At 37.6% G+C, this 27,238-nt stretch overlaps 2 protein-coding genes across 4 annotated transcripts; both read right to left on the bottom strand.

Annotated features, from left to right (window-relative positions):
* Window positions 1–190: 190 nt before the first annotated feature.
* On the bottom strand, window positions 191–6,014 carry serpine3 (serpin peptidase inhibitor, clade E (nexin, plasminogen activator inhibitor type 1), member 3). Its single transcript, XM_051906317.1, has 9 exons — window positions 5,483–6,014; window positions 4,331–4,612; window positions 3,933–4,166; window positions 3,602–3,832; window positions 2,116–2,314; window positions 1,912–2,012; window positions 1,681–1,767; window positions 795–878; window positions 191–480 (listed from the first exon to the last, which is right to left on the bottom strand). The coding sequence occupies exons 2-9, from the start codon at window positions 4,593–4,595 to the stop codon at window positions 431–433; spliced, it is 1,251 nt and encodes a 416-aa protein (XP_051762277.1). The 5' UTR covers window positions 4,596–4,612; window positions 5,483–6,014; the 3' UTR covers window positions 191–430.
* Window positions 6,015–10,700: 4,686 nt separating this feature from the next.
* On the bottom strand, window positions 10,701–27,053 carry LOC127519216 (protein FAM124A). Of its 3 annotated transcripts, XM_051906761.1 has the most exons (5): window positions 26,623–27,051; window positions 26,070–26,108; window positions 23,952–23,983; window positions 17,447–18,210; window positions 10,701–12,954 (listed from the first exon to the last, which is right to left on the bottom strand). In XM_051906761.1, exons 3-5 carry the CDS (start codon window positions 23,965–23,967, stop codon window positions 12,100–12,102), a joined length of 1,635 nt encoding a protein of 544 aa, XP_051762721.1. In that variant the 5' UTR covers window positions 23,968–23,983; window positions 26,070–26,108; window positions 26,623–27,051; the 3' UTR covers window positions 10,701–12,099. The 3 variants fall into 3 exon arrangements, with proteins under 3 accessions (XP_051762721.1, XP_051762719.1, XP_051762720.1); XM_051906759.1 differs by lacking the exon at window positions 26,070–26,108 and having other exon boundaries at window positions 26,623–27,047; XM_051906760.1 differs by lacking the exons at window positions 23,952–23,983; window positions 26,070–26,108 and having other exon boundaries at window positions 26,623–27,053.
* Between the last annotated feature and the right edge of the window lie 185 nt (window positions 27,054–27,238).

Below are 27,238 nucleotides of genomic sequence, written 5' to 3' on the forward strand. Positions count from 1 at the left end.
TGTGATTCAATATAGCCTTTTTACATTTTTCAATATGTATGAAAACAGAACCTTGGTTTAAGTTTAAAATCTGCCAGATCAACTGAATACTGAATTCTATGAAATCAGTAATGGATGCTAACCAAACATTTCCATCAGAAATGAGGAAATTTATTGTGGGTAGAGGGGGAAAAAATGACAGCAGACGCTGTGATGTGCAAAAAACCCTGATGTAATAAAATTTTATTTACAGATATGTACAAAAGTCTCGTCCCTCTTCCTGAAGTGTCAGTGGACCCTCCTAACGGTCCTCAAATATTCCTCTGACCCCCCCCCAACCATGAGGGAGGAGGGGTGTGTGGAGTTAATATACATTTGTATGATTTTGCCAAGTGTCCTCTCTGTGTGTGTTCATAAAGTTCATGAAGCAGTTGTGATTGCATGGATCTTCTCAAAACATCTCAGCTGGATTCAGAACTCGACCTATAAACAGCAACGAACCTGTGAAATGAAAGCCCACAAATGAAATTTCAAAACACTTCAGATTTTTTATGAATGATCAAATGTTTCTTGAGCAGCAAATCAGCACATTAAAATGATTTCTGATTAATCAAGTGACACTGAAGATTGGAGTAATGATGCTGAAAATTTAGCTTTGCCATCACAGGAATAAATGACATTTTAAAATGTCAAAATAGAAATTAATTTTAAATGATATTTCACAATATTACTGTTTTTACTGTATTTTTTTGATCATATTTTTTATATATATATATATATATATATGAATGCTAATTAAAGTTTCTAGTATTTACCTGTATTAATTTGTCGCAAGATAAATAGAAATGGTCGATCTGCTTTAAACACTGCTGAACGGGATCGTTTCAATAGCACCATTGCTAAAAAGAAAGATAGAGAAAGAAAGCTCTGTCATTATTTCCCAGTGGATTCACAGCTTGAACAGACTATTCAACTATATCCCATCTGTTGACTACAACTGATTCTCAAGCAGGCACACACACACATACCCCAGGGAGAAGCTTTGTTGAGCATATAAAACACACATCTTAAAGTAAAAAACAAAAAACAAACGGGTGTCAATTAATTACAATAATCAGTTTCAAATAATATTTTTGTCGTTAACACAGATGTGCTTCTGTCCTCTTGTCAATGCATGTCATTGACCTCTGTGAATAATTCAGCCTTGTATTTTGACCTTGGAATTTTTTATCAAAATGTCATAACTTAATCTTCAGGTGAAACAACAGACTTCTCTCTGATGACGTATGCAAGACTTCCAGTCATTTAGTCCAGTTAAACCTCATCCCTGCAAGCTCACGTCCATCTACCTCCATTTTTGAGCGAGAGTGACGGATTATTGGAAAATTAAAAAATGTATGACGGGGACTTGCTTCCATCGGTTGTCAAAATCCAATCAGCAACCCATAGAAGCAAGTCCCCAATAATCCGTTACTCTTGGATGTACGTCACAATACAGAAGAAAAGATCTGCCACTACTTCCACTTTATCGTGACTTTCCAGGTGTAACATGACCTCTATTAGAAACAGCAATATCTCCAATTCTATAATCAGTCTTCATTAACATTAAACAGACAGTACTTCATATCTAGAGGTATAACTAAACATATATCTTATTTTCAGTTCCCTACTAATCCTTTTCAGCAAGCAAATATCACATACCTGTAGCTGAAGCTGCTTTTGTCCCTTCCTCTGTCACCTCTATTCTTGCCTCATGGAAAGCCTCTGATACAAAAAGCCCTTCCCCATCTGTAGGTATATTAAACAGAGGTTTAATTTTCACAGAGGGAGCAAACTTGCAATCATTGATTTCAACTGATGATATTTGTAATTATTTTTGATATTCTCAGCATCTGTGATTGGTTTAAACTGTTTTCAGACCCACTTTCCTACCAGAGATGCCTCTGAAATCAGCAGCTGAGGGACTGAAGACATCAGAGATACCGAGAGATTGTAGAACAGGCTTCAGATTGAACCTGCTCTGCATCTTAAACCTGAAATACACACAAGACCTGGATATAAGTATTATTCATTTTGAATACCAACTGTATAAAATAATTTTTCATGTGTAGTTTTTTTTTTTTTTTATGCAGTTACCTAGGCATAAATATATCCATCTTAGTGCGTCTTAATCCAGTATCCCACAGTCCCACAGCACGGGCTGTGAGCTGCTTTTCCAGCTGTGATAGAGGGGTTTTCCGGTCACCAGGTAACGCCACCAGTAGCCTGAGTGAACGATCCAGGTATGGCAGCTCCAGCACAGAGTATTCCTGCTCTGAAGGCAGTCGGAAATGCCCTGAGACAGGTGGACAGGTAAAGTGAGGGAACTTTCATTAAAAAAAGGAAAAATTAAACCTCCAATATGATTCTTAGTAGAACAATGGATCAATAGGCTTCAATTTAACTGCCCAGCCAACATGTCCATGTGAGCCCCACAGAAGTTATATCTGGGTTTTATGGGTGTCATCTGGGCACAGGGACAAAGTGGGCACTTTAATGGGCTGAATGTGGGCTCCAACTTGGTTAAAGTTGTGGGTCCCATGTTTGGTTGCTCATTATTGTTTATATGAGGGTCAGTGGGCCACATTTGGGGTATATTAGACACTAATAATAATAATAATAATAATAATAATAATAATAGTATTTCTTTCTTTCTTCCCGCATTCTCATTTAAATAATAATAAAAAAGAAAACGGTCTCCCCTCACCATTTAAACACTATCACCTGGTGTCAAGGGATATAAACTCTCTATCAAGGTAAGATATGTCTATTTCATTTTATATTAACCAAGTTTTACTGTTGCTTTTATATAATTGGATAATTTTGAAAGATTTTGGAATTCAGTAACGGCAGACTCAAGAATGAAAAAACTTAACGAAGCTAGCCGAACTACCGCAACTAAACAGCTATATAAAGAATGAAAATGATAATATTGGCAGTTAACTATCAAGTTTTGTCTCCTTTATCTGACACACTAAATTAAGTTCATGGAGCTCTCTTCTAATAAGCTGATGATCTGAATCAGTTGTTTTAAATAGTGGAGACATACAAAATGTGCAGAGTGGTGCATCACCAGGACCAGGATTAAGAACCACTGCATTAGTATAAATGCTTTATGTTGTTTGCATATTTGACCAGCCGAATAATGTGTATTCTATGTCTTTTCTTTCTTTACTCTTTAGATATGAAGCTGAGGAGTCTGTACAGTCCCAGGAACATCTTTTTACCCACTGTGGTCCCACAAAAACAGAACAAAACAAACAACATAATGGGGCCATTTGTGGGTCCAGTGTGATCACCCATTTGGGCTCCATAAGGGTTGTGTGTAGCCCACCTTGGCCCCATTATTAGCACCCATTTGGGACCATATAATGAACATCTAAATGGGCCCCACTTAGAGCCCACTATGGACCCATCATGCGCCCCTATGGGCTAACATACATGGGGCCCATGTGGAGCCAATGGACAAATGTTGCCCATTTGGGTTGCCCATGCAGGGCCCAAGTTACAGCCCATCAAAAACCCACATGGGGCCCACATGGAAATGTTGGCTGGGTCGTGTCTGTCTTGTTCCTTCCCTTACCAAAACTGACTTCGGTTGACTGGTACATCATCGGCACTTTGACTGTGCTGCCGTCTGAGAGGGTGAAGGGCAGGTTCTGAGTCTCAGTGAAGAGAAATTGTTTCTGCCAGGCACCATGGAACACCACCGTGCTCAGAAGAGCTATGTGCAGCAAACTGTCTCGCCCGGAGGATTCCTCCTGGACCTCGCTGGACTGAAGCTGCTCCTCTCTTGTCTGGAGATGGTCAACCGCTTTAGAAAGCATAATAATTAAATAATTAAAAAACATACTAGTACCATGTGTCTCATCATAATAAAACAATTTAAATGCAAATCAATATTTAGTTTTCACCTTTACTCTGGTAACGTGCCCACTGCTGTAGCCGACTATGAGTGTGGTTGGGATTACTGAAGTTCACACTCAGTAGACTACTGTTACCCCATCCCAAGGCATGCTGGATAAATTCTGGCAGGAGTTTCACACCACTCTGGACAAATAAGGCATTGGCAAGCTGAAGCCGCACCCCCTCACTGGAATTGCCCAGATCCCCTTGTGGCCGAGACAAAATGTCCTGTACACGAGCATCTACGAGGACACCATTGTATCATTATATCATCATAAGTGTCTCCAAGTATTGGACAATGACAGGTAGACAGGTTGTCAGGCATTGCTGATTTATATTTTGCAACATTTAGGACACCAACATACAAGTGTGCTGCTAGTTCAGCAATAATAGAGTTTACTCTTACCATTGACATCATATCCCAGAGTTCCCTCAAGCTGTGCTAAAGTGTTCCCCCTGGCACCTAGCTGCAGAAGACCCAGACACAATGAGACGCTGGCTGGAGACACGATCAGATTGGAGTTGTTCTCTGTCTCTGTGAGTGTTTGGTAGAGGCTGACGCCAAACTGCGTGTGTAGATCATTGAGGCTGTTGCCCAAGCTACTGTTGCCATGGCAGCGCTCCACCAGCCACAGACAGACCAACAGGGAAGTCACAGACAGCTGATGCATGATCAACAGGTCAAAATCTGCAAACATAAAATCAACTCAAAAATAGATCATGTATTCTTTTACATACACTGGAAAAAATTACAAATCTATTTTATATAAAATCTATTACTTTTTATAATCTACTACAAATTACTTTTGTTGCTGTAACCCTTATCTAGATTCAGTACCAAATTACATTTGTGAGCATAAAACCAGTTAAAATAGATGTTGCCACATGCATCAAGAAATTTTAAAGTTACCAAACGACATAATGTATAATTTGGTGAAATTATTTGGTATATTTCAGTCAGGCTGTAAGCTGAAAGAGCTGTTCAATGATTTTTAAAGTGTTTCTATAATGATGACAATCAATGAAAAATACATTTCCACTATCACCCACTTTTCAGCAGCTCAACCCTATAAGCTTTAAGTTGGTTAATCTTAAATTCTGACATCATCTATTTACCCTCATGCCATCCCAAAACTGTATGACTTTCTTCTGCAGATTACAAACAAAGATATTTTGAAAAATTTTGGTAACAAAACTGTTTTGGAGACCATTGATTTCCAATGTATGGAGAAACAAATAGGCCTACTGAAACATTTCTCAAAATATCTTCTATAATGTTTATCTATAATGTTTGTCAAGTTTGGAACAAAATGAGGGTGAGTAAATGATGAAAATTGTCATATTTGGGTGAACTATCCCTTTAAGTCCCCAGCATTCATCATATAAATTAAAACAAAATGAATGCAATGAAAAATTGCAATGATTTACACAGCGTGAACCACAGTACAGAAATAGTTATTTATCTGAACATAAATCTTTATTACATTTAAATATGTTATTAAAATCTATTTAATTAAAAGTATATAATTGAATTAAAATATTTAAGAAAACTTCATACATGCCGGCTCGTCCTCTGTAGATTCCTTGAGTGTCAGCTGCTCCGGTTCTTCTACTGATGTTCAGCTCCACTGTCACTGTCACTCACGCGCTTTGCTTTAATTGTAGGAGAACGTGCGTTCGCCCTGATCCTCCACGCCAGGATAACTGATTGAAAGAGTTGTCGATCATGAGACCTTGTTTAAAGAGAGAGCTCCGTGTTTGTGGTCTCTGGCGGCGATGTCCGTACCACTCGGTCAGAATTCCTGCCTCCCGCCCGGCACTATAAGGAGCCAGGCAGAGGGAGGCATGCGCCCGACCAGCAAATCCGCACTCGAGAAGAAGGCGCGCGCGCACGCACACACACACAATAAAGAGAGGAAGTCATTACACAAGTACAAAAGTTTGGGTTGGTTAGATTTTTTTTTATTGTTTTTGAAATACAGTAAAACAGTCACGCGTGAACCTTTATTATAAATTTAAAACGATTGTGCTTCTTAAAGGGTTAGTTCACCCAAAAATGAAAATAATGTCATTTATTACTCCCCTCATGTCGTTCCACACCCGTAAGACCTTCGTTCATCTTCGGAACACAAATTAAGATATTGTTGATGAAATCCGATGGCTCAGTGAGGCCTCCGTTGCCAGCAATGCAACTGCACCTCTCAAGATCCATAAAGGTACTAAAACCACATTTAAAACAGTTCATGTGAGTTCAGTAGTTCTATATTAATATTATAAAGTGACAAGAATACTTTTTGTGTGGCAAAAAAACAAAATAACACTTTTCAACAAAATCTATATGGGCCGATTTCAAACCACTGCTTCATGAAGCTTCTGAGTATTATGAATCTTTTGTTTCGAATTAATGATTCGTATCTCCTATCAAACGGCTTAACTGCTGAAATCACGTGACTTTGGAGCTCCGATTCACTGATTCGATTCGTAAAGCTCTGAAGCAGTGTTTTGAAATCGGCCCATCACTAGATATTGTTGAAAAGTCGTTATTTTGTTTTTTTGCCGCACAAAAAGTATTCTCATCGCTTTATAATAATAAGATTGAACCACTCACATGAACTGTTTCAAATATGTTTTTAGTACCTTTATGGACCTTGAGAGTTTCAATGGCTTTGCTCTCAATAGAGGCCTCACTGAGCCAGCGGATTTCATCAACAATATCTTAATTTGTGTTCCGAAGATGAACGAAGGTCTTACGGCTGTAGAACGACATGAGGGTGAGTAATAAATGACATTAGGCTATTTTCATTTTTGGGTGAACTAACCCTTTAATATCCTTGTGGTAACCAAGAGATACATATCTTTTTCAGGATTCTTTGATGGAGAAAGTTCAAAAGAATAACATTTATTTGATTTTTTTTTTTTTTGTAACAATGTAAAAATAATAATCAATTTAATGCTGAATAAAAGTATTAATATCTTTCTTTCAAAAAAAAAAAAAAAAACGAACATAAACTTTTGAACAGGGTCACTAACATGAAAATCTTTTTATATTTTAAAACAATCCTGTTATAACATTCAGAAATTGTTATATTTAACTATTGTATTTTCACATTGTCAAAGTCAGATCTCCACCATAATTGGAGTTTCCATAAATGACCCTAATGGATTGAAGACACATTTTCCCATGGTAAACTGCAACCGGGAAATGATCAGTAAGCATCAGGTATTTGGATTGTGCCCATCAGAAGGCATGTTAATTAGTACAGCCAACTTGGCAGCAGTCAGTGGAGAAGACAGATTCTTTAATTCCAGTATTCCGTCCATGGAATTTGAATTTTTAAGATGGGAAACGATGATGGGAAAGTCACGGTCACTTGAGCAAGGACAATGCACCCAAAGGAATGGCGGCCAAAGTAAACAACTCCTCTTTCATCTTGAAGGTCGGATATTTAAAATTAGCTATGAAAACATTTTTTGAATACAGAAGGTTTGCTCATGGGCCAAATAGGCTATTGATGGACTAAAACATTAAAAGATTAAAAAAAAAAATGTCTTAAATGTTACAATTTGACATTGTCTTTAGTCCTTTATAGAAAAGTTACAACTAGGCAATCCTAATGGGAGTAACATCAATGTTTGACATTTACTGCCTGGACAAATAAATTCAGCATTACATTCTCACAATTAATATGTTGTGGAGAAGGATTGCAAATAGATCGAGGCAGGGGCAAGTGGGAGAGACACAGGTTCTGTGTTTGCATTATTGTCTTATTTAATTATGAATATATTAGTATGATGATGGTGGTGGTGATGATAATCATAATAATGACAAATTAATATCAACCACAAATATATTATGAACATAAAACATTCAATAACAACAACAACAATCATCATTCATCATCATGCATGTATAATTATTACTGTTAAGTGAAGTGAATAAGTGAAGTGCACATGTAATGTGTAAGCAACGGCTCCAGCAAGAATAGAAATGCACAGTGAGACATTTAAGATAACATAATTACAAGTCATTACTTTTACACATAATTTGGAATAGAATTTCAAAAAAATTGATATGGAAATTTAAATATTTTCTATCAATCTATTAGTCTGCATTTATTGCTTAATGCGTAGGCTATCTATTTTGACATTTTTGTCCCGTGCTATGTATCAATCATTGCAATTTTGAGAGTGAATCCTGCATTTATATGTGGATGTCACTTCTGAAATTTTTTTTTAGCATGTAATTGGCCTAAAGCACTTTATAATCACTAAAAGTTGTCACTCTTCTCAGTTCATCGCGATCTCACAAAGTTCCGTTATAATCAATGAAGTTGTCTAAATTGCACACATTTACACTGCAACTTATTTACATTTGCGAGCGTGCAGAACTCAGCACTGTACAAAAACTCTTGCGTTTTGACCGGTGAGTGGCTTCAGACTAAATTAAACACCCCTGATTGGCCATTGCATTCAAGAGATCATCAAACTTGTCTGTGGTTGGCTACATTGCTTACCGCAGCAAAACACTCTATGCTGCATCCAAAATCGAATACTTCCCTACTACACAGTATGCAAAAAACAGTATGGAAAAAGAGTAGTATGTCCGAATACTTAAGTTGCTTCCAATTCAGAGGCTGCATCCTTCGAAGGCTGCATTCGAAGGCTGATTGCATCACAGCGGTGCGACGAAGACTGTCCCAATTCAAAATCTCCTTCAAATGCGCTTCCAAATGCATCCTTCATTTCCCGTGCAATGAAGAATACAACAGATGGATACTTCACGGCCTTGCCTCCAGAATTCATTGCGCGCCAGTGACGACACGATTTTTTTTTAAGAGAAATTGCCGAATTACACTTTTAAATGCAAGTATTGGGTTTCAGCTTACTCAAATGATACAAATGTAAAAAAATAAAATAAAAAAAACCTTTAAGTCATTCAAAAGTTGACTTAAAGAGTATAAACTATATATAATCTCATCTTATTATATACAGAAATGGACCATGGTGAACATATTTAGACAGTTCGAACCTGTTTTCAGACAGTTTAATATAACTTTTAAAAAAGTCCAGTACAAACGTTACTGCCACTCATCAATGGCAGCTGTCACACTTGCTAGAGGTGACAAACAAAAAACAAAAAAAAACGTAGGCTAGGCCGTCCCATTTAACAATGCTTGGTTCGACCTTTGCGGCCTTTGAAGGGTGCAGCCTCTGAAGTCCAAGTCCTTCGAAGGATGCAGCCTCTGAATTGGGACATAGCGTATTTGAAAAACAGTAGGTGAAAAGTCCCCGGATGACCTACTTCCGCTAAGATTCTGAAGTGATTTGATGGACGCTATCCCATGAGTCCACAGGAGTGGGTTTATGAATGGCAGTGATGTAACTGACGCTGGTAGTTCACGTGACAGTAACAACATGGCGGATGTAGTACGTCCGAATTTCTTTCATACTACCCATATTCATACTATATAGAACATACTTTTTTAACGGTCATGAAGTAAATTCAAATTTAGTAAATAGAAACATCTGACATTCTCCAGAATGCAAACACAAATACGCACTGGAGCATTTGAGAAATCTTTTCGTCAATAAGATATTATTATAGCATCAACTGAGGGTGTTCTTGCTTTCGCAAGCACCCTGGTAGAACTGGGCCTGATATACATATTCATACTAGTAATTATTATTATAAAATTATTATATTTGAGCACTGCTACTACTACTACTACTAATAATAATAACTATTAATAATTATAACATTAGTGCATTATTATTATTATTCTCACTGTTATTAATAATAATACATGTATATTAATACTAGTAATTATTATAATAAAATTATTGTATTTGAGCACTACTACTACAACTAATAATTTAATAATTCTAATTTACTATATAGAGTTACAGTTAGGGCTAGGGTTTGGTTTAGGGTTACTTGTAATTATGCATAATTTACTGTTATTACTATAGTAAGTACATGTAGTAATGTGTAACTACGGCACTGTAAAATAAAGTGTTACCTATGATAATAATAACAATAATTATGATTATTATTCATATATATTAGTATTTAATAGTAGGTAATGGGTTATTATTAGTAGTAGCAGTAGTGATAGTAGGTAATATGTTAATAGTAGTAGTATTAGTAGTAATAATAATAATGATAATGATGATGATTATAATTATTCTTGACTGATTATTCTGGCATTGTAACCCTGTGTGATCCCACATGTTTAATCTACAACTGCTTCATGGGAACTGACTTTATTAGAAGTGACTTATGTTCTAGCAGGGTCTGTCTGAGATTTGTGTGCTGGAACTGAAGCTCTGTGATATTTGGTGAGTGCTCTCTGTCGTTCACCTCTCCTGCCCTATTTCCATAGCTCTGTGGCTGCTGGACCGGATTAACAGAATCCCAGTCCAGTGCCGGAGCGCGGTAGCACTGAGAGCCGGTATCGCCGTAGCGATGTGCCAGGTACGCTCATGGGATTAGTTGGGGGAGGGGGGTGTTCTGGCACTGAGAGAGGGGCAACTCACAAGGACGAAACTCGGGCATGTCTGTCTTGTTACAGGTTACATGAATGTATTGAAACATGAAGGTGTGGACTGTTGAAAACATCTTTGACCTTTGACCCTACATTGAACCATGCTTTGAAAGAACTGTGAGAGGAAAATTCACTTACTTAAAATACTTAATGTTTTGTTTAAAAAAAAAAAAAAAAGAAAGAAAAAAAGAAATGTACAGGGCTGGATGAAATAAAAGGGATACTACATGATAAATTAGTCACTTTTTTACATGACTCAATAATTTAATGCAGAACACATTTGCAACCAGTATTTGAATCAGACCATATTGTGTAATATTAGCTAATAATGATTAACAGGCATACATATTTCTTTACCATGAAGTATATATCTTGTTTCCTGTGTTTTACCAGATGAACATATTGGTCACATTAGGGATAACATGCAATAAATTTAAAGAATTTCTAAGGACCAATCTTAGTAGAAGTAGCAACTTCCCACAATGTATTTATTATTTTCTCCAGAAAACAGCTGCTAACCCCAATAATAAACATAATAATTATTTGGTTTTATTACATCACATCAAATAGCAAGTAATTCACACCATGAAATGACAAAGAATATAATTACTTTATATTTGTAAACACAGACATTAATGAATTCCTTGATTATTTTCTCGTCTATCCATATAATCACTGATATTTTGCACAGAAGTCATTCTAATGAAATCTCGGTCACTGACAGAGGTATTTAAAACAAAGTATTTACATATAATTTAAAATGCATGATAATGTAAAGCATTACATTCAAGCCAGAAACAAAACAATTTCCTAAACTCTTATACAGAACAAATAGTGAAACTGTACAAATTGTAGAGAAGTGAATATTTTCTCTAATAATGTTGTGACATGTGGCATAATACAAGTGTCTAGCACCTGTGTAGTTGCCATGTTCAACCACTAGGTGGCAGAGTTTTATTCTTCATTGAGTTCTCTGACATAAGCAATTGCTCTTTTGTTATTACAACTATTATGAAACACTACAGAATATCACCACATTCAACAAATAAAAGCCAGTTTTATTAAGTCTTAAAGTCATTCATTATGAATGCACATTGTGAAGCATGGCCTGTTGCTAATAAAAAATATTTGCTATAGAACAAAGCTTTTAAAATGGATAGTTCACCCAAAAATGCTGTCATTATTTATTCATCCTCATGTCATTCCAAACACATAAGACTTCCCTACTGTCCCTCCACTGCGACATATGTGCTCTATGCATGTCGTTCATTGATTAGATGCAAAGAAAAGCTTCAATTAAATCTGTTCATATAAATTGATTGCATCTCTTCACAAGATTTAGATTAAACTGCTCGGTTCATTTTACAACATCTTTGTGACCTTTTAGATCTTTTGGTCACCTGGACTTTCAATGGAAGTGACAGAAACGTCTCAGGTTTCAATAAAATATCTTACTTTCGAAGAAGTCACATTAGGAACAACATTAGCATTTTTTCATTTTAAGCTGATCTTTCCCTTTAAGGGTTTTCCACATTTAAATACTCAACTAACAATTATAAAAGACATCAAATCTCCCTCTTCTTACCCAAATGCCTGCATACATGTTTATGAGATGTCTGTCCTGCACGTGTCAGATATAAAATTCTTGCTCATCCTCCGCAGTGCCTTCTTGACTACAGTCATCTATTGTTGTGATACCATTGCTGTTCTGCTGTCCTCTGTTCTGCAACGCATCCAGCTGTGAGACACACACATTCTTTGGCTGGGGTTTGTGTACTACACAAGGTGTGGATTTTGCAGAGACGCTCTGTGTTCTAAACGGCACAGGAGTCTGTCTTATGGAGAAGGAGGTGTTATTATGGGTCAGTTCAGAAAAGTCAAGACCTCCATCTGTCGGAGGAGCAGACTTGGGCCGTGGGGCTGGGGCCTTTAGACGGGGCCTCAGCTGTGGATGGGAATAACCTGAGACCACCGACAGGTCCACAGAGCTGCCGCTGATGGTTCGTCCCGTGTCCACATCTGTCTCTTCGGCTCCCACTAGCGTATCGACATTGACACGGAAAATTGGAGCAGCCATGGAAGAGAAGCAGCGAGGACGGAAGCTTGACGGAGAGGCACACGAGGAACGGGACTCATCTGTAGGCAGAGAAAAGAGGGACTGTGTGCGGTGACCTGTCCATCCAGCCCGTAAGAGTTCCACATCCCTCTGGAGCCTCTCCACACGGCCCTCCTGATCACACAGCGTCGGCGGAGATGTCCTGGAGGCGTGTATGACAGGAGACGGAAGGGTCTGGCTCCTCGAACGCGAGGAGTTCCGGTGGTAACGGCGATTCCGATAGGAGGCAGGGCCGCGACCGTATGGTGGAGGTGGAGGTGGAGGAGGGGGCATCTCTGGTGGAGGGAGGGAGGTGATCGGAGGATCTTCAGGAGGAAGGTGACAGAACTTTGCTATGGTATGTTTGCGGTAATACCGTGAACCTTGAACCTGACAAAGTCAAAATGAGAGCATGAAATTATTTGCAATTAGCAGGCAACCTAATTTCTTTATTTAAAGATCTATATTGACAATAAGATGCAGACATACACTACCATTCAAAAGTCTGGGGTGGGTTTTTATGGTAGCATATTAGAATGATTTCTGAAGGATCATGTGAAACTGAAGACTGGAGTAATGATGCTGACATTTTTTTTTAATATTTCACAATATTTTACTGTATTTATAATCAAATATATACAGCTTTGGTGAGCAAAAAAGACTTTAAAAACATTTAAAAAATCTTTTGAATGGTAGTGTACAAGGATAAATATAACAAGGACAAACGTGGTTTGTCTTGTGTTCTGTTAATAATTTTGAATGTTGATGGGCCTATACAGTGCATGGCAATTTAATAAATCTCAATGTTTGACATTTTTCTTTACTTTTTTTTATGTAATACATTGGGTTGCCACTTGACGATCTATAAATGTAAAACCTGGGTCCTAAATCAAAACTAGTTGAATACCAGCTGCTTTAAATCTTGACTGTTCACATGGCAAAATGATGAACAACATGGAGGATGATTTTGCAGTGAGCTGTCATAATAGTTTGACATTAAATAAAAATATCTTGGGAAAAGGAGTCATGTTCCTGCAACTGCCAAACAAAACACAATGTGGGAATATGGATCCGATAAGGTAACTGTACACCTGTGGAGTGTGAGAGAGAGAAAGAGTGAAAGAGGAAAAGAGGAAAATTCCTCTAAGCATTGCTGAGTGTGTGTGCATGAGAGTAACAAAGTTCCACTGTTTTCTGCTTCACACCTCACTGCACATTCCCTCCATCCCTCTACCTCTCCCTCGATCGTTTTCCTCTAGGTCTTTTGGTTTTCCATCCATCATTGAGCCTCTTTGTGCCCCTTTTTCTCACTGTTCCACTCACACATTTCCCACGTTCTCCACATTCATACTTTTCTCTCATTGCCATTTTATTTATTTTTTATGTGCTATATCTTCCTCTCAGAATAGTTTATATGTTCCTTTTCACTCTGGGGATTCCTCATTGGTCCCAGCAGGGTCAAATTAACACTCACTGAGCACCAAACGAGCAAACTAAACGGTCACTGGCAAGGAAATGTATTAAAATACATGTGCGAAATTTTGAAGTGTAAAAATGAGAGTATTGTAATGTATTTACACTACTGTTCAAAAGTTTAAGTTTGTTTTTGAAAAAAGCTCTAATATTTATTTGCTCAAATATACAGTACATTTCTATATCATGAATTAATTCTTGTGATAGCATAGCTGAATTTGTTAGTGACTAGTCTATATACTATATAGTCCACAGATTCTGAGGAGACTTAGTAAAGTGAGAGAGTTTGTCTATAAGTCTGTACTCAGTTAAACTGAGCATATTTATTTGAGAGATAATGTGTATTACGTTTGAAATCCTCCCTGTGCCATTTGGCACCAGCAGGGGTTGATTAGTAATAAAGCTGTAGTTGTGACCGAGAGCCAAACCTGCTTTGATCGCAGCTAATCCAGGTCAGGCAGAATTGACCTGTATGTGTTTGTATGTTAGTTAATTTAGCTGCATGTCTTTAGGTTTGTTTTAGAATTTTTACATTGAATACAGTCCACACACAAACAGGCTGGAGGTGTTTGGATCCCAACCAGGATACACGTTTTAAAAATCAGTTTGTATTATTTATGAGATATCTTGCTGTCTTCATATTATTTTTTCTGTATGCAACTCTGCAGTATACTAAATTCCACTATCATCTTTGCATATTTAAAGGGTTCGTTCAGCCAAAAATGAAAATTCTGTCATTTATTACTCACCCTCATGTCGTTCCACACCCGTAAGACCTTCGTTCATCTTCGGAACACAAATTAAGATATTTTTGATAAAATCCGATGGCTCAGTGAGGCCTGCATCGCCAGCAATAACACTCCCTTTTTCAATGCCCAGAAAGCTACTAAAAACATATTTAAAACAGTTCATGTAACTACAGTGGTTCAACCTTAACATTATAAAGCGACTAGAATACTTTTTGTGCGCCAAAAATAACAAAATAGCAACTTTATTCCACAATATCTAGTGATGGGCGATTTCAAAACACTGCTTCATGAAGCTTCGAAGCTTTACGAATCATTTGTTTCGAATCAGTGGTTCAGAGCGGCAAAATCTTATGATTTCAGTAAACGAGGCTTCGTTACGTCATAAGTGTTTTGAAACTTCAAATGTTCACGTGACTCTGGCAGTTTGATACGCACTCCAAACCTCTGATTCGAAACAAATGATTGTGAGATGACGATGGTGAACTAACCCTTTAAGCACTAATGCACTAATGATTGATTCGTTTAAACCTGAGTTCAATTTCATGCCCCTCTGGTTGGCATTCACACTGTATTATTGTCATCAGTGTAAGTATTAGCAGCAGTTGTTTACTGCTGTAGCTAGGTAATGATTCAGAAAGAGAAGACAGCAAAGGGAACACACTTCTTCACTTTTTTTTAATTTTTGGTTTGTTGGTTTCTACCAAAAACACCCTTAGGAGATGCAAAGAATGTGAGCTGATCACTGAAGGTAATCTCAGGCAACCAGTAATTAAAAACGGATTCACAACTCTGCTTGCAAGGCGTCAACTGTATTGTGTAGCCTAACACTGCACACTACTGCATCTCATATTAACTAAAGTTAGGTAGGCAGCTAGCTAACATTTGGCTATTGTTATCTAGTTAGTCTCACCTTGAAAAACTCACCACAACTGTTTGCAATGATTCTCATCTCCATGGTAACAATGACTTATCTGATTTGTGGAGATTAATAGGATTGTGGGAAAAGTAGTGTACTGCTGGGAAGTCTTCAACTAAACATGTTTTTTTTTTTTTTTAATGGTAAAGGTTTTCAAAGGTGTATTGTTAGTTGATGCATAACATGTCATGAGCTTTTTTAAATCGACATTTTAGGTTACAATTTATAAATAATATATAAATATTTGAAACGTCCTTATTATTTTATTCACCTTATTGTATTCACTAGTTCATTTCAACAGTACTGTGGTGTGAAAAAATTATAATACTTTATAAAAGTACAAATATTCCACATAGTCTCTTTACTACACTGCTATGTAAAATATATGGAGTATAGTAAGTCACTGTCGGATTCATACATTTTCTTTCTGAATCTTTATATCACGAGTTCACATTTACATATAATTAAATAGAGTAAAAGTTATGCATATTTTGCGTGCTGTCCGGGGGGAGGGCCTCGACCTCGTAATTTCGGGCCGAACCCAGAGTACTCCCCCTGGTTGTAGTAAGAATAGATAGAGAAGTGAGGAGATGGGGTGGTGGAGGGATGCTGATAAGCTGTCAAATGAACAGAGGTAAGTCTGCTGAATATATACCTCTTGTCGTTGTTTGAGTTGATTAACTGAATGCTCTCCACTTGTGCTAATTAGTAGGGCCGGGTATTGACACAATTTTCACGATTCGATTCAATTTCTATTCACATGCTTGCGATTCGATTCCGATTTTGATTCGATATCGATTATTTTGGATGTAGTATATCAGATACTGTACATGGCAAATTTTCTAGAGGAAAAAATCTCTCAACTAATGTTGAGAGATATAAAATTATAATGAATATGTAACGGTGCATATATTTATCAGAATGCTGCTTTCTAGAGTTCATTTTTCTAGCTGACTAATGAGTTTATGGTCACTGAATATGGTTTCTCTTCGGTAAATGTGACTTTACGTGACATTGTTTACAAGCTGTTTTACGTCTTTCCGAGGTTGAAACACTGAGCTATTACACGAGACATGACACGGATTTCGGTAAGATGTACTGTATTTTAACATACCTTCAGATGTTTAATCATGTTTATTTCGCGCTGTAACTGGTATTAAAGCGAAGGAGAGCATGTTCACATGCACTTCGTGCTGCCGCTTCTCTTTAACTGAGGCGCAAAAGCGATCTGTCACGTCACATTAAACAGCACCAAAACGGTATTTATTTTTTGAATCTCATAATAAGATGGACGTCATTTGAAATCTGAGACTTTGCTTCATATCAAAAGTAACAAAGCACAAAGATTATTGCGATTTATTGGATGGGAGGCGCGTTACATTTTCTGTTCATTCATCAACTGAAAACAGACTAGACTAATCGATTCTTGGGATTTAAGGATCGATATCGGTTCGTAAAAATGAGAATCGATTAAAATCGAGAAATCGATATTTTTACCCAGTCCTACTAATTAGGTTAATTATCTGAACCTGCTCCTCCCGAACTTTGTTAGTAAAACATCATTTTCCAACACTTCTACTCACATTGTTTAGACATTTTCTAGAACTGCAGACAGTTCATGGAAAGAAGTCAGTATATGGTATGCCATTTACATGCTGTAAAAATTTTTAGGACCTCAAATATACTTGTTACACAAAAAAGGCTACTTTAAGTTAATTTTCTAATAATATATTCTCTGTCTTACCTGTAGCAATATTTTGTTCCCGTCATAATCGTTGGTTTGCCAGCGGACGTCACTGATGGGCGTGCAGGGGCGTGGCAGCAGTGGCACAAGTTCACCGACATCCCTCACTCGAATCTCCATCACAGCATTTTCAGTGGGGGCGGGGCTCTGGCCACGGGGCATCCGCTTGAATGACAGCTGGATTTCTGTTTCAGGATTGGAGTAGACCACACAGAAGCAGAAATCCTCCTTCTTCTGGGCAAGCCTTCGGCGCAGGAGCAGCCTGTACAGACGCACCTGTTCGGTGTAGGTATCGTAGCGACAGTAGACCGTAAAGCGCACAATCTCTTTGCCATAGTGCACCTGGCGAAGCGCCCATAGTGGTGTGCCTGGTGCCAAAGTAACAAAGTCCTGGCTGGCTGGCGAAAGGGGTAACAGCCCTCGCCCGTTCACACGCTCTGTGTGGTGGTATCGCCATGGTGGGCATCTCAGCTGACTGTGGAGACGTTTAAGACTCTCTTCACCTCCATATTCATCCTGTAGGAACAGGATGACGGCCAAGGCTGGCTGGTGTGATGGCGGTTCAGTGATGCGCTGTAGGCGGACCTTGGGCTTTCGAGAGAGACCACCTGCCCGTTCTGACACCCTGAAGAGGGTAAGATCCGGGTGGAGCCAGGAGAGGACCTGATCAGCAGCTTGCTGGAGTGGTTTGGCCTGACCAGGGTCAGTGATGATGTGGATAGAAACTAGGAAAGGGTCTTGTAGGTCCCCCATGGACAAATCACCTAACAGAAAGACATAACAAGAGGTGGGTGGATAGAGAGACAAGAAGAAAATGATCCATAAACATATGTAGCTGCACATAAATTACAATAAATTAATTCCAATGAAACAATGTAGTGACATCTTTTCTTCTGTATTGTGAAAACATCCAAGAGAAACAGATTATGGGAAAATGTAGGTTGGGGACTTGGTTCTGTCCATCGGTTGTTAAATTGGATGGATCTGAATGAGAGATTGCAGTCAATTGTAAGAAAGGTGTGGGGTTTAACCAGACTAAATGATTGGAGAAGTCCAAAATACATCACCAGAGAGAAGTCTGTTGTTTCACTGGAAGATGAAGTTATGACATATTGATAAAATATTACAAGGTCAAATTAATAATAATAATAATAATAATAAAAAAAAAATGAAACATGCATGGATGAATTGTTCACAAAGACCAGTAACATACATTTAGAAAATAAATTGAATTTTCATTTCATTCAATTTTAAATCAATTTTAAAGTTAAATTAATATATAAATAAAATGTATAATAATTAATCATTTATTTATCAATTAATCTATTTAATTTAAATATATTTATAAATGAATATAATTTTGTGTTTTTTATCCTCAAACTAAGGACACAATTTATGACACAATTCTTTAAAACTGCCGCAAATCATCACTGCTTTTGATCATTTTTACAAAATATTTTCATATTTTTAATAATAAAAATATCATATGGATAAATGGATATAAGGGAAAGTGTGCAGGGTTTTTTCCGATGGTTTTAAAAGAGACAGAAAATAAAGTCACATTAACACGTCTAATTCACTACATTTACCCTTTTGCTGACTGTTCAAAACAAATTGATGTTGTCATTATGTTTCCTACTACAAAAATATTTAGGGACCCCTCCAAGTATATTTGTCCTTCTTATGGGAAGTCCTACTGTATATCCCTTATTTGGGATATATATTTCCTCAGACTTCCCTCAGTTTGTGCACTGCTACCAAGTCTACCACACACTTAGTTCTTGCCTTTCTGTCTATGAGGTGTATTTGTGTGTTACATGTTCTGCTTTGTTCTGGCTTCAGGAGTCACTGCAAACCTTCTTCAACTTTGACTTCTATAAAGGAACGCACTGCGGGAATTGAAAAAAAAAAAATGGATGGGCTCTCAAGACTAAATGGAATCTTTTCATCCATGTTCTGTAATCAGGCTGTGGTTAATAGTGAACAGTACAGCCTCATTAGTTGCATTAGTGGATGGTTAGTAACCCTGGAGAAATGCTTTGGCTCCCTGCAGGACTTCTGAATAAGGTTTGCCCTTCCACTGAACCTTTGACCAGACCGAGCCCTCACTGCACACACACAAATATGCTTGAGCAGAAAAGTACATAAAAGACCAAGTTAACAAAGTGATAAAGGCATATGTGACATTTTACGATTGCAGAGATCAAACCTCAATATTCATGAGCAGGAATTAAAGAAAGTCTCATAGGAAACTTTTACAATTGTAATTGTATGACATGTGAAAAACATCAACACTTATGATCTCTCAACATCCTAAGAAATGCTGCACAATGTAACAAGCCCTTCAAACCCTTGTATTGATACATCGATCAGGCATAACATTATGACCACCTACCAAATATTGTGCTGGTCCCCCTTTTGCTGCCAAAACAGCCCTGACCCATCGAGGCATGGACTCCACTAGACTAGACTGTGGTATCCGGCACAAGATGTTAGCAGCAGCAAGATGTTAGTCCTGTAAGTTGCGAGGTGGGGCCTCCATGGATCGGACTTGTTTGTTCAGCACATCCCACAGATGCTCGTTTGGATTGAGATCTGGGGAATTTGGAGGCCAAGTCCTCAAACTCGTTGTTGTGCTCCTCAAACCATTCCTGAACCATTTTTGCTTTGTGGCAGGGCGCATTATCCTGCTTAAAGAGGCCACAGCCACCATGGAATACCGTTTCCATGAAAGGGTGTACATGGTCTGCAACAATGCTTAGATAAGTGGTACGTGTCAAAGTAACATGTGGATGGCAGGACCCAAGGTTTCCCAGCAGAACATTTCCCAAAGCATCACACTGCCTCCGCCGGCTTGCCTTCTTCCCATAGTGTACCCTGGTGTCATGTGTTCCCCAGCTAAGCGACGCACACGCACCCGGCCATCCACGTGATGTAAAAGAAAACGTGGTTCATCAGACCAGGCCACCTTCTTCCATTGCTCCGCGGTCCAGTTCGGATGTCATGTGCCCACTCTTGGCGCTTTCGGCGGTGGACAGGGGTCAGCATGGGCACCCTGACTGGTTTGTGGCTATGCAGCCCCATACGCAACAAACTGCAATGCACTGTGTATTCTGACACCTTTCTATCAGAACCAGCATTGACTTCTTGAGCAATTTGAGCTACAGTAGCTCGTCTGTTGGATCGGACCACACGGGCCAGCCTTCGCTCCCCATGTGCATCAATGAGCCTTGGCTGCCCATGACCCTGTCGCCGGTTCACCACTGTTCCTTCCTTGGAGAACTTTTGATAGATATTGACTACTGCAGACCGGGAACACCCCACAAGAGCTGCAGTTTTGGTGATGCTCTGACCCAGTCGTCTAGCCATCACACTTTGGCCCTTGTCAAACTCGCTCAAATCCTTACGTTTGCCCATTTTTCCTGCTTCTAACACATCAACTGAGGACAAAATGTTCACTTGCTGCCTAATATATCCCACCCACTAACAGGTGTCGTGATGAAGAGATAATCAGTGTTATTCACTTCAAATGTCAGTGGTCATAATGTTATGCCTGAGAACACAGTTAGTGTCTAGCTGCTCTCACAAACACAGAATCAAACATTTTTCTCAGTATATAGCAGAAAGTGGCAGGGCATGGACACCTGCCTTTTTCTATTCCTCCACTCTTTTCCCCCCCAAACTCTGTCTCCTGACTCATGGGACTTGTCCCAGTTTGTTTGTTGTTTAAGGTTGGGGGCACCAGAGGCCGAGGGAACGCTATGCTCTTACACACGTACACACAAAAACACACTCACGCAAGTAAACACACTTCTCTAGTTGCAATGCACTCTTGCAGGTGTAACTGACGCACATCATTCAATGAAGGATCCTTTCAATTGATCAGTGTAGTAAAACTAAGCAGTATATTCGCTAAGCAAATGTACTTGTTCAGACTTAAAACCACATAATATTTCTTCTATTGTATGACCTCGAGATTGAATGCACATATGCAGACAGTCTCACGACAGACCTAATGTGATCCAGTTATTAATTTCAATTACCAAAAGCTTTCAGCTGGAAGAAATTAAATGTGAATGATATGGCACTTTGCCCCGCAGACACATGGTTGATTCTCAGGAAACAGAATCCTTTGACTTATTACTGATGCAATTAAGAGGAGAAATCACAGATACTGAACGTCTCTACATTGTTTGATAAATTTAAAAGGAAATGTTAAAATAAAAAAAAAATTATTTTTAAATTTTTTTTCATTGGCATATTGGCCAGTTTGCAAGTCCCAATTTATCGTGTTAATGGCTTATACTGAACAACTTTTTTATTCTTAGTTTTTTAAAGAATTTTTAGTTAACCTGTGATATTTCCACATTTTAAATGAATGTTTTAATCATTCTGCCATTTTGACAGTATATTTGACATCTTGACAAGTGACATCTTTTGACCATACACTTTTTATCAGTATTTTATAATGGTTGCACTTTATTTATTTATTTATTTTGACCAAATATTGACTGCAAATAATGTGGCTATTGCAATCTTTGACAACCCTAAAATCTTTTCAATGTATGAGGATTAGCACAAACATCTAATGAAACACATTAAAAGAGGAATGTTATCAGTTATTAATTTCTTTTTTTTTTTTTTAATTATAATCATAATGAGCTTTATTGCCAAGTATGTTTGCACATACAAGGAATCTGTCTTGGTGACAGAAGCTTTCAGTGTACAGACAGAATGACAATGACAATAATAAAAAATAAAATAAGTGAATAAAAATAAATATATACAATGTTTCATATTTCAATTATAATTTGTGAATTATTACACAGTAATGATAATACCATAATTTAAGTATTCAAATTACTAATAAATTCCAAACGTACTGTAACAGGGTTGAAATGCAGCAGCATATTCTCATGTTAATGATGTCTGAATACAGGAAATCTGGTCTGTAGGTGTCTGTGTATCTTTCCTGAGACACAGCTCTGCGTTCAGCTAGATTCAATAAGACTTGATCACTTTAAACCATCTGTAATCTCAGTTGAGTCTGTAATGGAATGTAATCTGTTTGGCTGTGTGAGACTTAAGCAACACCATTAAATAAGACGCCATGTTTAGCACCAGCTTAACCATCCCTAATATACACCCCAATCTGGTGTCATTCCAACACTGTATAAAGTGGTGACCTGCAGTTGTTACTTTAAGTGGCTATTTCTCTCTTATCTACCCCTTACATTTCATCTTGTTGATGTAACATAATGCATTTAGGTTGACTGAGTGATGTTAAATAATATTTTTGACTTGAATTAAAATCAATTAATTTAGATACTGTAGAAAAGCGTACAGAGCTCTAAAGAGGAAAAACAGATTTCAGAGAATAAGCACTCGACTGTTTATGCAGAACATTGAAGTTGTTAGTGATGTGACAAAACAAAGATATAGAGAAGAAAGTGTTGTGCACATGGATACAGAGAAAATCTGATGAGCTGCAGAAGCGACGAAATGCTGACATGACTGATGATGCAGCAGTAAGCAGTTATTCATGGCAGCATTTCAAGAAAGCATATTGTCACACTGTTGAGATAGAGACAGAATGCAGAAACAATAAGGGGAAATGTGGTGGAAAAAGTGAAAAACATTTCCCTTCCATGCAGAGGTGTTCCGATAAATATGAATTCAAAATGAATACTGCTCTACTACACTGATCCACACTAAAACTTTTATTTAATTTTATATAAATTGCATATAAAATATATATTTTATATGTGAGAACAGTCCCTCTCTTTCTCCCCCTCTCTCCTTGTTTCTCAAACAGTCTCATTCTGTTTTCTTCATTTTCTGTCCCTGAGTCCACATTGAAGCACTTTTCTTCATTCTTCAGTAAATTATACACAGTCTATTATGTGGTGTCCTTGATGGGCTCTAGGTTTTTTAGTGTGTGTGTGTGTGTGTGTGTGAGTAGGTGAGTGTGTCTATATGTGAGTGGGTGAGTGAGAGAGTGCTTCCTGCGCTGTCACTGGGAGGAGTGTTTCCTGCTGCCCAGATTAATGGGCTAATATTGGACATTAATCCCTCCATAGGGAAACAGACTGGGCCCAACACAGCCACAGGGAAAGGTCAGCCACAGACACACACACAAGCAGGCACTCACACACAAACAAGCGGAGGTGTTAGAGCTCTCGAAGCTCTTCAAGCTGTGATTTCTAGAACAAACTAATCTCACTGTCATGGCAACAATTGTCAAGTGTGTTTTAACTGACTGAAATCTTTCACTTGTAATTTCTACCGTGCTTCCGAAGTATATATTGTTCCAAAAGCAGCTTTACAAATAATAGTCCCTTACAAACACCCCAGTGAGCACAAGACAACAGGATGGTATTTAAAGTGCATCAGTCACATATGACGAGTTGAAAAAGTGTGTATGTGTTTGATTAAGACATGTTTTATTAGAAAATTAATCTGAATTGCATATAGGGGAATGGACAAACAAATGACATGTACTCACTGCTTGCTGATGACATAAGACTGTAGTCAGACCTGAGAGGAGAGTGAATGACAGAAAGGAGAGAGAGGGAAACAGAGAGAGACTTTTGTTAGAGACTGTTAGAGTGATTTAGGATCCCAAGGTTTCAAAGGAAGGTCCTACATCTGGATAAACAATCCTGGGTGTCATGGTATATAGTGTGTGTAGTAGATCCTCTTGTGTATATAGTACACACACATATATGCAGAAGTTATGATCAAAGATTGTGCCTTTAGCTGCTTTGTGTCAGTAACCTTCTATGCTCTCAGCTCAACGGTTGCTGAGAAAGGTTAAAAACAAACTAAGAATAAGACCTGTTTGAAATATTTCATACCTTATGTACATGTGCCTTATAGTAACCTAGTATTTTTTTTTCCATTGTACATATTTTTTTTCCTTTTATCGCTCTCTGGTCAATCTTTTTCCTTTCCTCTCTCTCGCTGTCTTTCCTGTTTCTCTGGTAATGAGAACAGTGTAACATGGAAATTCTGTGTAGTTAAACTTGAATTTTGAATATTTAATGCTGTAATTTTATGGTCTGTACTGGTAATGTGGTGCAATGTACACTAGAAATTAATAGAAATTAATATTTTTATTTAACAAGGATGCATTAAATTAATCATAAGTGATGGTAAGGTATTTATAAGGTACAAAAGCTTTCTATTTTAAATAAATGCTGTTCTTTTTAAGTTTCTATTCGTCATAGAATCTTGAAAAAATGAATCATGGTTTCCACAAAAATATTAAGATGCACAACTATTTTCAACATTGATAATAATGAGAAATGTTTCTTGAGCATCAAATAAGCATATTAGAATGATTAGGATAGAATGATGATAGCATAAGAGACTTCTTTCAAAAACTTAAAAAAATTGGTAACACTTTACAATAAGGTTTATTAGTTAAACATTAGTTAATGTATTAACTAACATGAACTAACCATGAGCAATACATTTGTTATTGTATTTACTAATCTTCGTTAATGTTAGTTAATGAAAATACAGTTGTTCATTGTTTGTTCATGTTAGTTCACAGTGCATTAACTAATGTTAACAAGATTTTAATAATGTATGAGTAAATGCTGAAATTAACATGAACAAAGATTAATAAATGCTGTATAAGTGCAGTTCATTGTTAGTTCATGTTAACTAATGTAGTTAACTAATGAACCTTATTGTAAAGTGTTACCCGAAAAATCTTACCAACCTCAAACTTTTAAACTATGCTGTACACACCATGGTCTATACTTGGCATTCAACAGCAAAAGCACTTTTATGTGTTTCTATATAACAGTTAATACAAAGAAAAGTATCATAAAAGCCTCTTAATGTGGCCGATAATATCATTACAGTGAATCAAATGTGTTTTACATTTGCTAATCCTGAATCAATGAGTGCTGTATATAATGAAAATCTTAATTAAGGCATTAAAAGTGGTGAATTTTCTATTGATCTGTATTAGTCTCACACTTCAACAATGAACTCTTGAGCATCATTAGCATCATTTTTGAAATTCTCTGATCTACTGCCATTCATGCAGTTTACAGTCAGTTACTGTTTTGGAAACAAACTAAATGAGAATATAAGGCACACAACAATAGCATTAAGACAGCCACATAAACCTAATCTGACAATCACTACATGTGGAAAATATTCAATATATTTACATATGGGAAGAACGAGTCCATCATATTATTTTTACCGGATCAACCAAATACAACACATTTTTAGGATAAGTTTAAAGGAACTAGATCTATCTCAGTGGTAAAAAGAACATTTTAACAGATATGTTGTGGTTCAAACTCAATGAGGGATGAGCTATCACCATTTGAGCTTAAACCCAAGGTTGCTCTTGTGTACTGTAAGTGGCTTTGGATAAATGCATCAGCTAATTGAAGACTTAGTCATTAGAAAGGTGCTGAGGCCATTTTCTTCAACAAATGATTCTGAGCATATCTAAAGAAATAATATTCCAAAGCAGATTATATACACACAGGTCACATGTTCTACAGAATGGAGGATTTAAGCAATGTGCCAAGACTGTCCTACTAAAGCAGTACCTACACCTACAACACACGACAGCCATTATGATGTGACATACCTATAAACAAACCAGGATGCATCTTTTCATCGTTCACAGCTGAAAGCACAGAATGATGATGGTACAGATCACACATGACTTTGAAATAATAGAGTTAAACCTCAGGTAGCGTGCTAATGTCAGATCTATGTGATTAGTATGTTGGCTACTTCTGTCACTCTCTTGTGCTAAGCAGCCTAAGAAGCATGCACTAATAGCTCAACTCATTGGCTTTCAGTTACTTTTCATCAGTAAATCTCTGCGCCAGATGTCTTGGGTGTTAATGCCAAACAACAGATGGTTAAATAAGAAATGGGCCAAAAGAGGTAAAAAACGAAACGAGAAAACTTCAAATAAGCGCGCTGTCTAATGATTTTCATAACGACCTGTGCTGCTCAGGTATCAGAATCCTCACCAAATGACTCACTTTAAATGAATCAGATTTTTCTAAGCGCGTTGATGTTTGTTTGTAACACAATGGTGTCTAACCTAATTAGTGCATTACGGCTATATTCGCTATACTATTTATTTATTTAATTATCTTAGCAAATAAAGCCTCTTTATCATCGCTCACCCTCCAGTCTCTGCTCCCGAATCAGCGCACTCATCTTCCACTGAATTCTTCATCTCTGGTGAAAGTGACAGACAGTAACTTCACATGCCTCCCGTTTTCTTCTTCTTCTTCTGCACTTTAACGCCCACACAATGACTGCGAAGAACTTTTTAAAGCTGGGATGGACAAACGACTTCGGTAAGGGTGACAGTAACAGCAGTGACACGCCAAAATCTGTCTGATCCGGTTCGTTCGTGAGGCTTGTGCGTCACCGCCGCTCATTCAGTTCAATAGGGGTGCGTTTACCGCTCCCAGGTGGCACAACGCAGTTAAAGCGAGTATTCACGCACTGGACCATGAGACGTACATAGTGCGCACTCAGTCTGTGGAATGTAGACGTTAAGATTAAAAAAACAGTTTTGACTTAAAGTATCTATAAAGCTATTGCATTATGAAACGATTATAGGCTACATTTAAGTTACTGTCTACACCGAGACGCCGCGACAAAATACAATCGAACTCATTATAATCAGTGATGCTGGATGTGGAGCAACGACAAATTCCCAACAGTAGGCCTAAAATATTTTACTGCCGCACTCTCATTCCTTTATTTTGTCAAATGTTTTATATATTAAGA

Source organism: Ctenopharyngodon idella, chromosome 9 (assembly GCF_019924925.1).
Source record: "Ctenopharyngodon idella isolate HZGC_01 chromosome 9, HZGC01, whole genome shotgun sequence".
NCBI classification, from domain to species: Eukaryota; Metazoa; Chordata; class Actinopteri; order Cypriniformes; family Xenocyprididae; genus Ctenopharyngodon; species Ctenopharyngodon idella.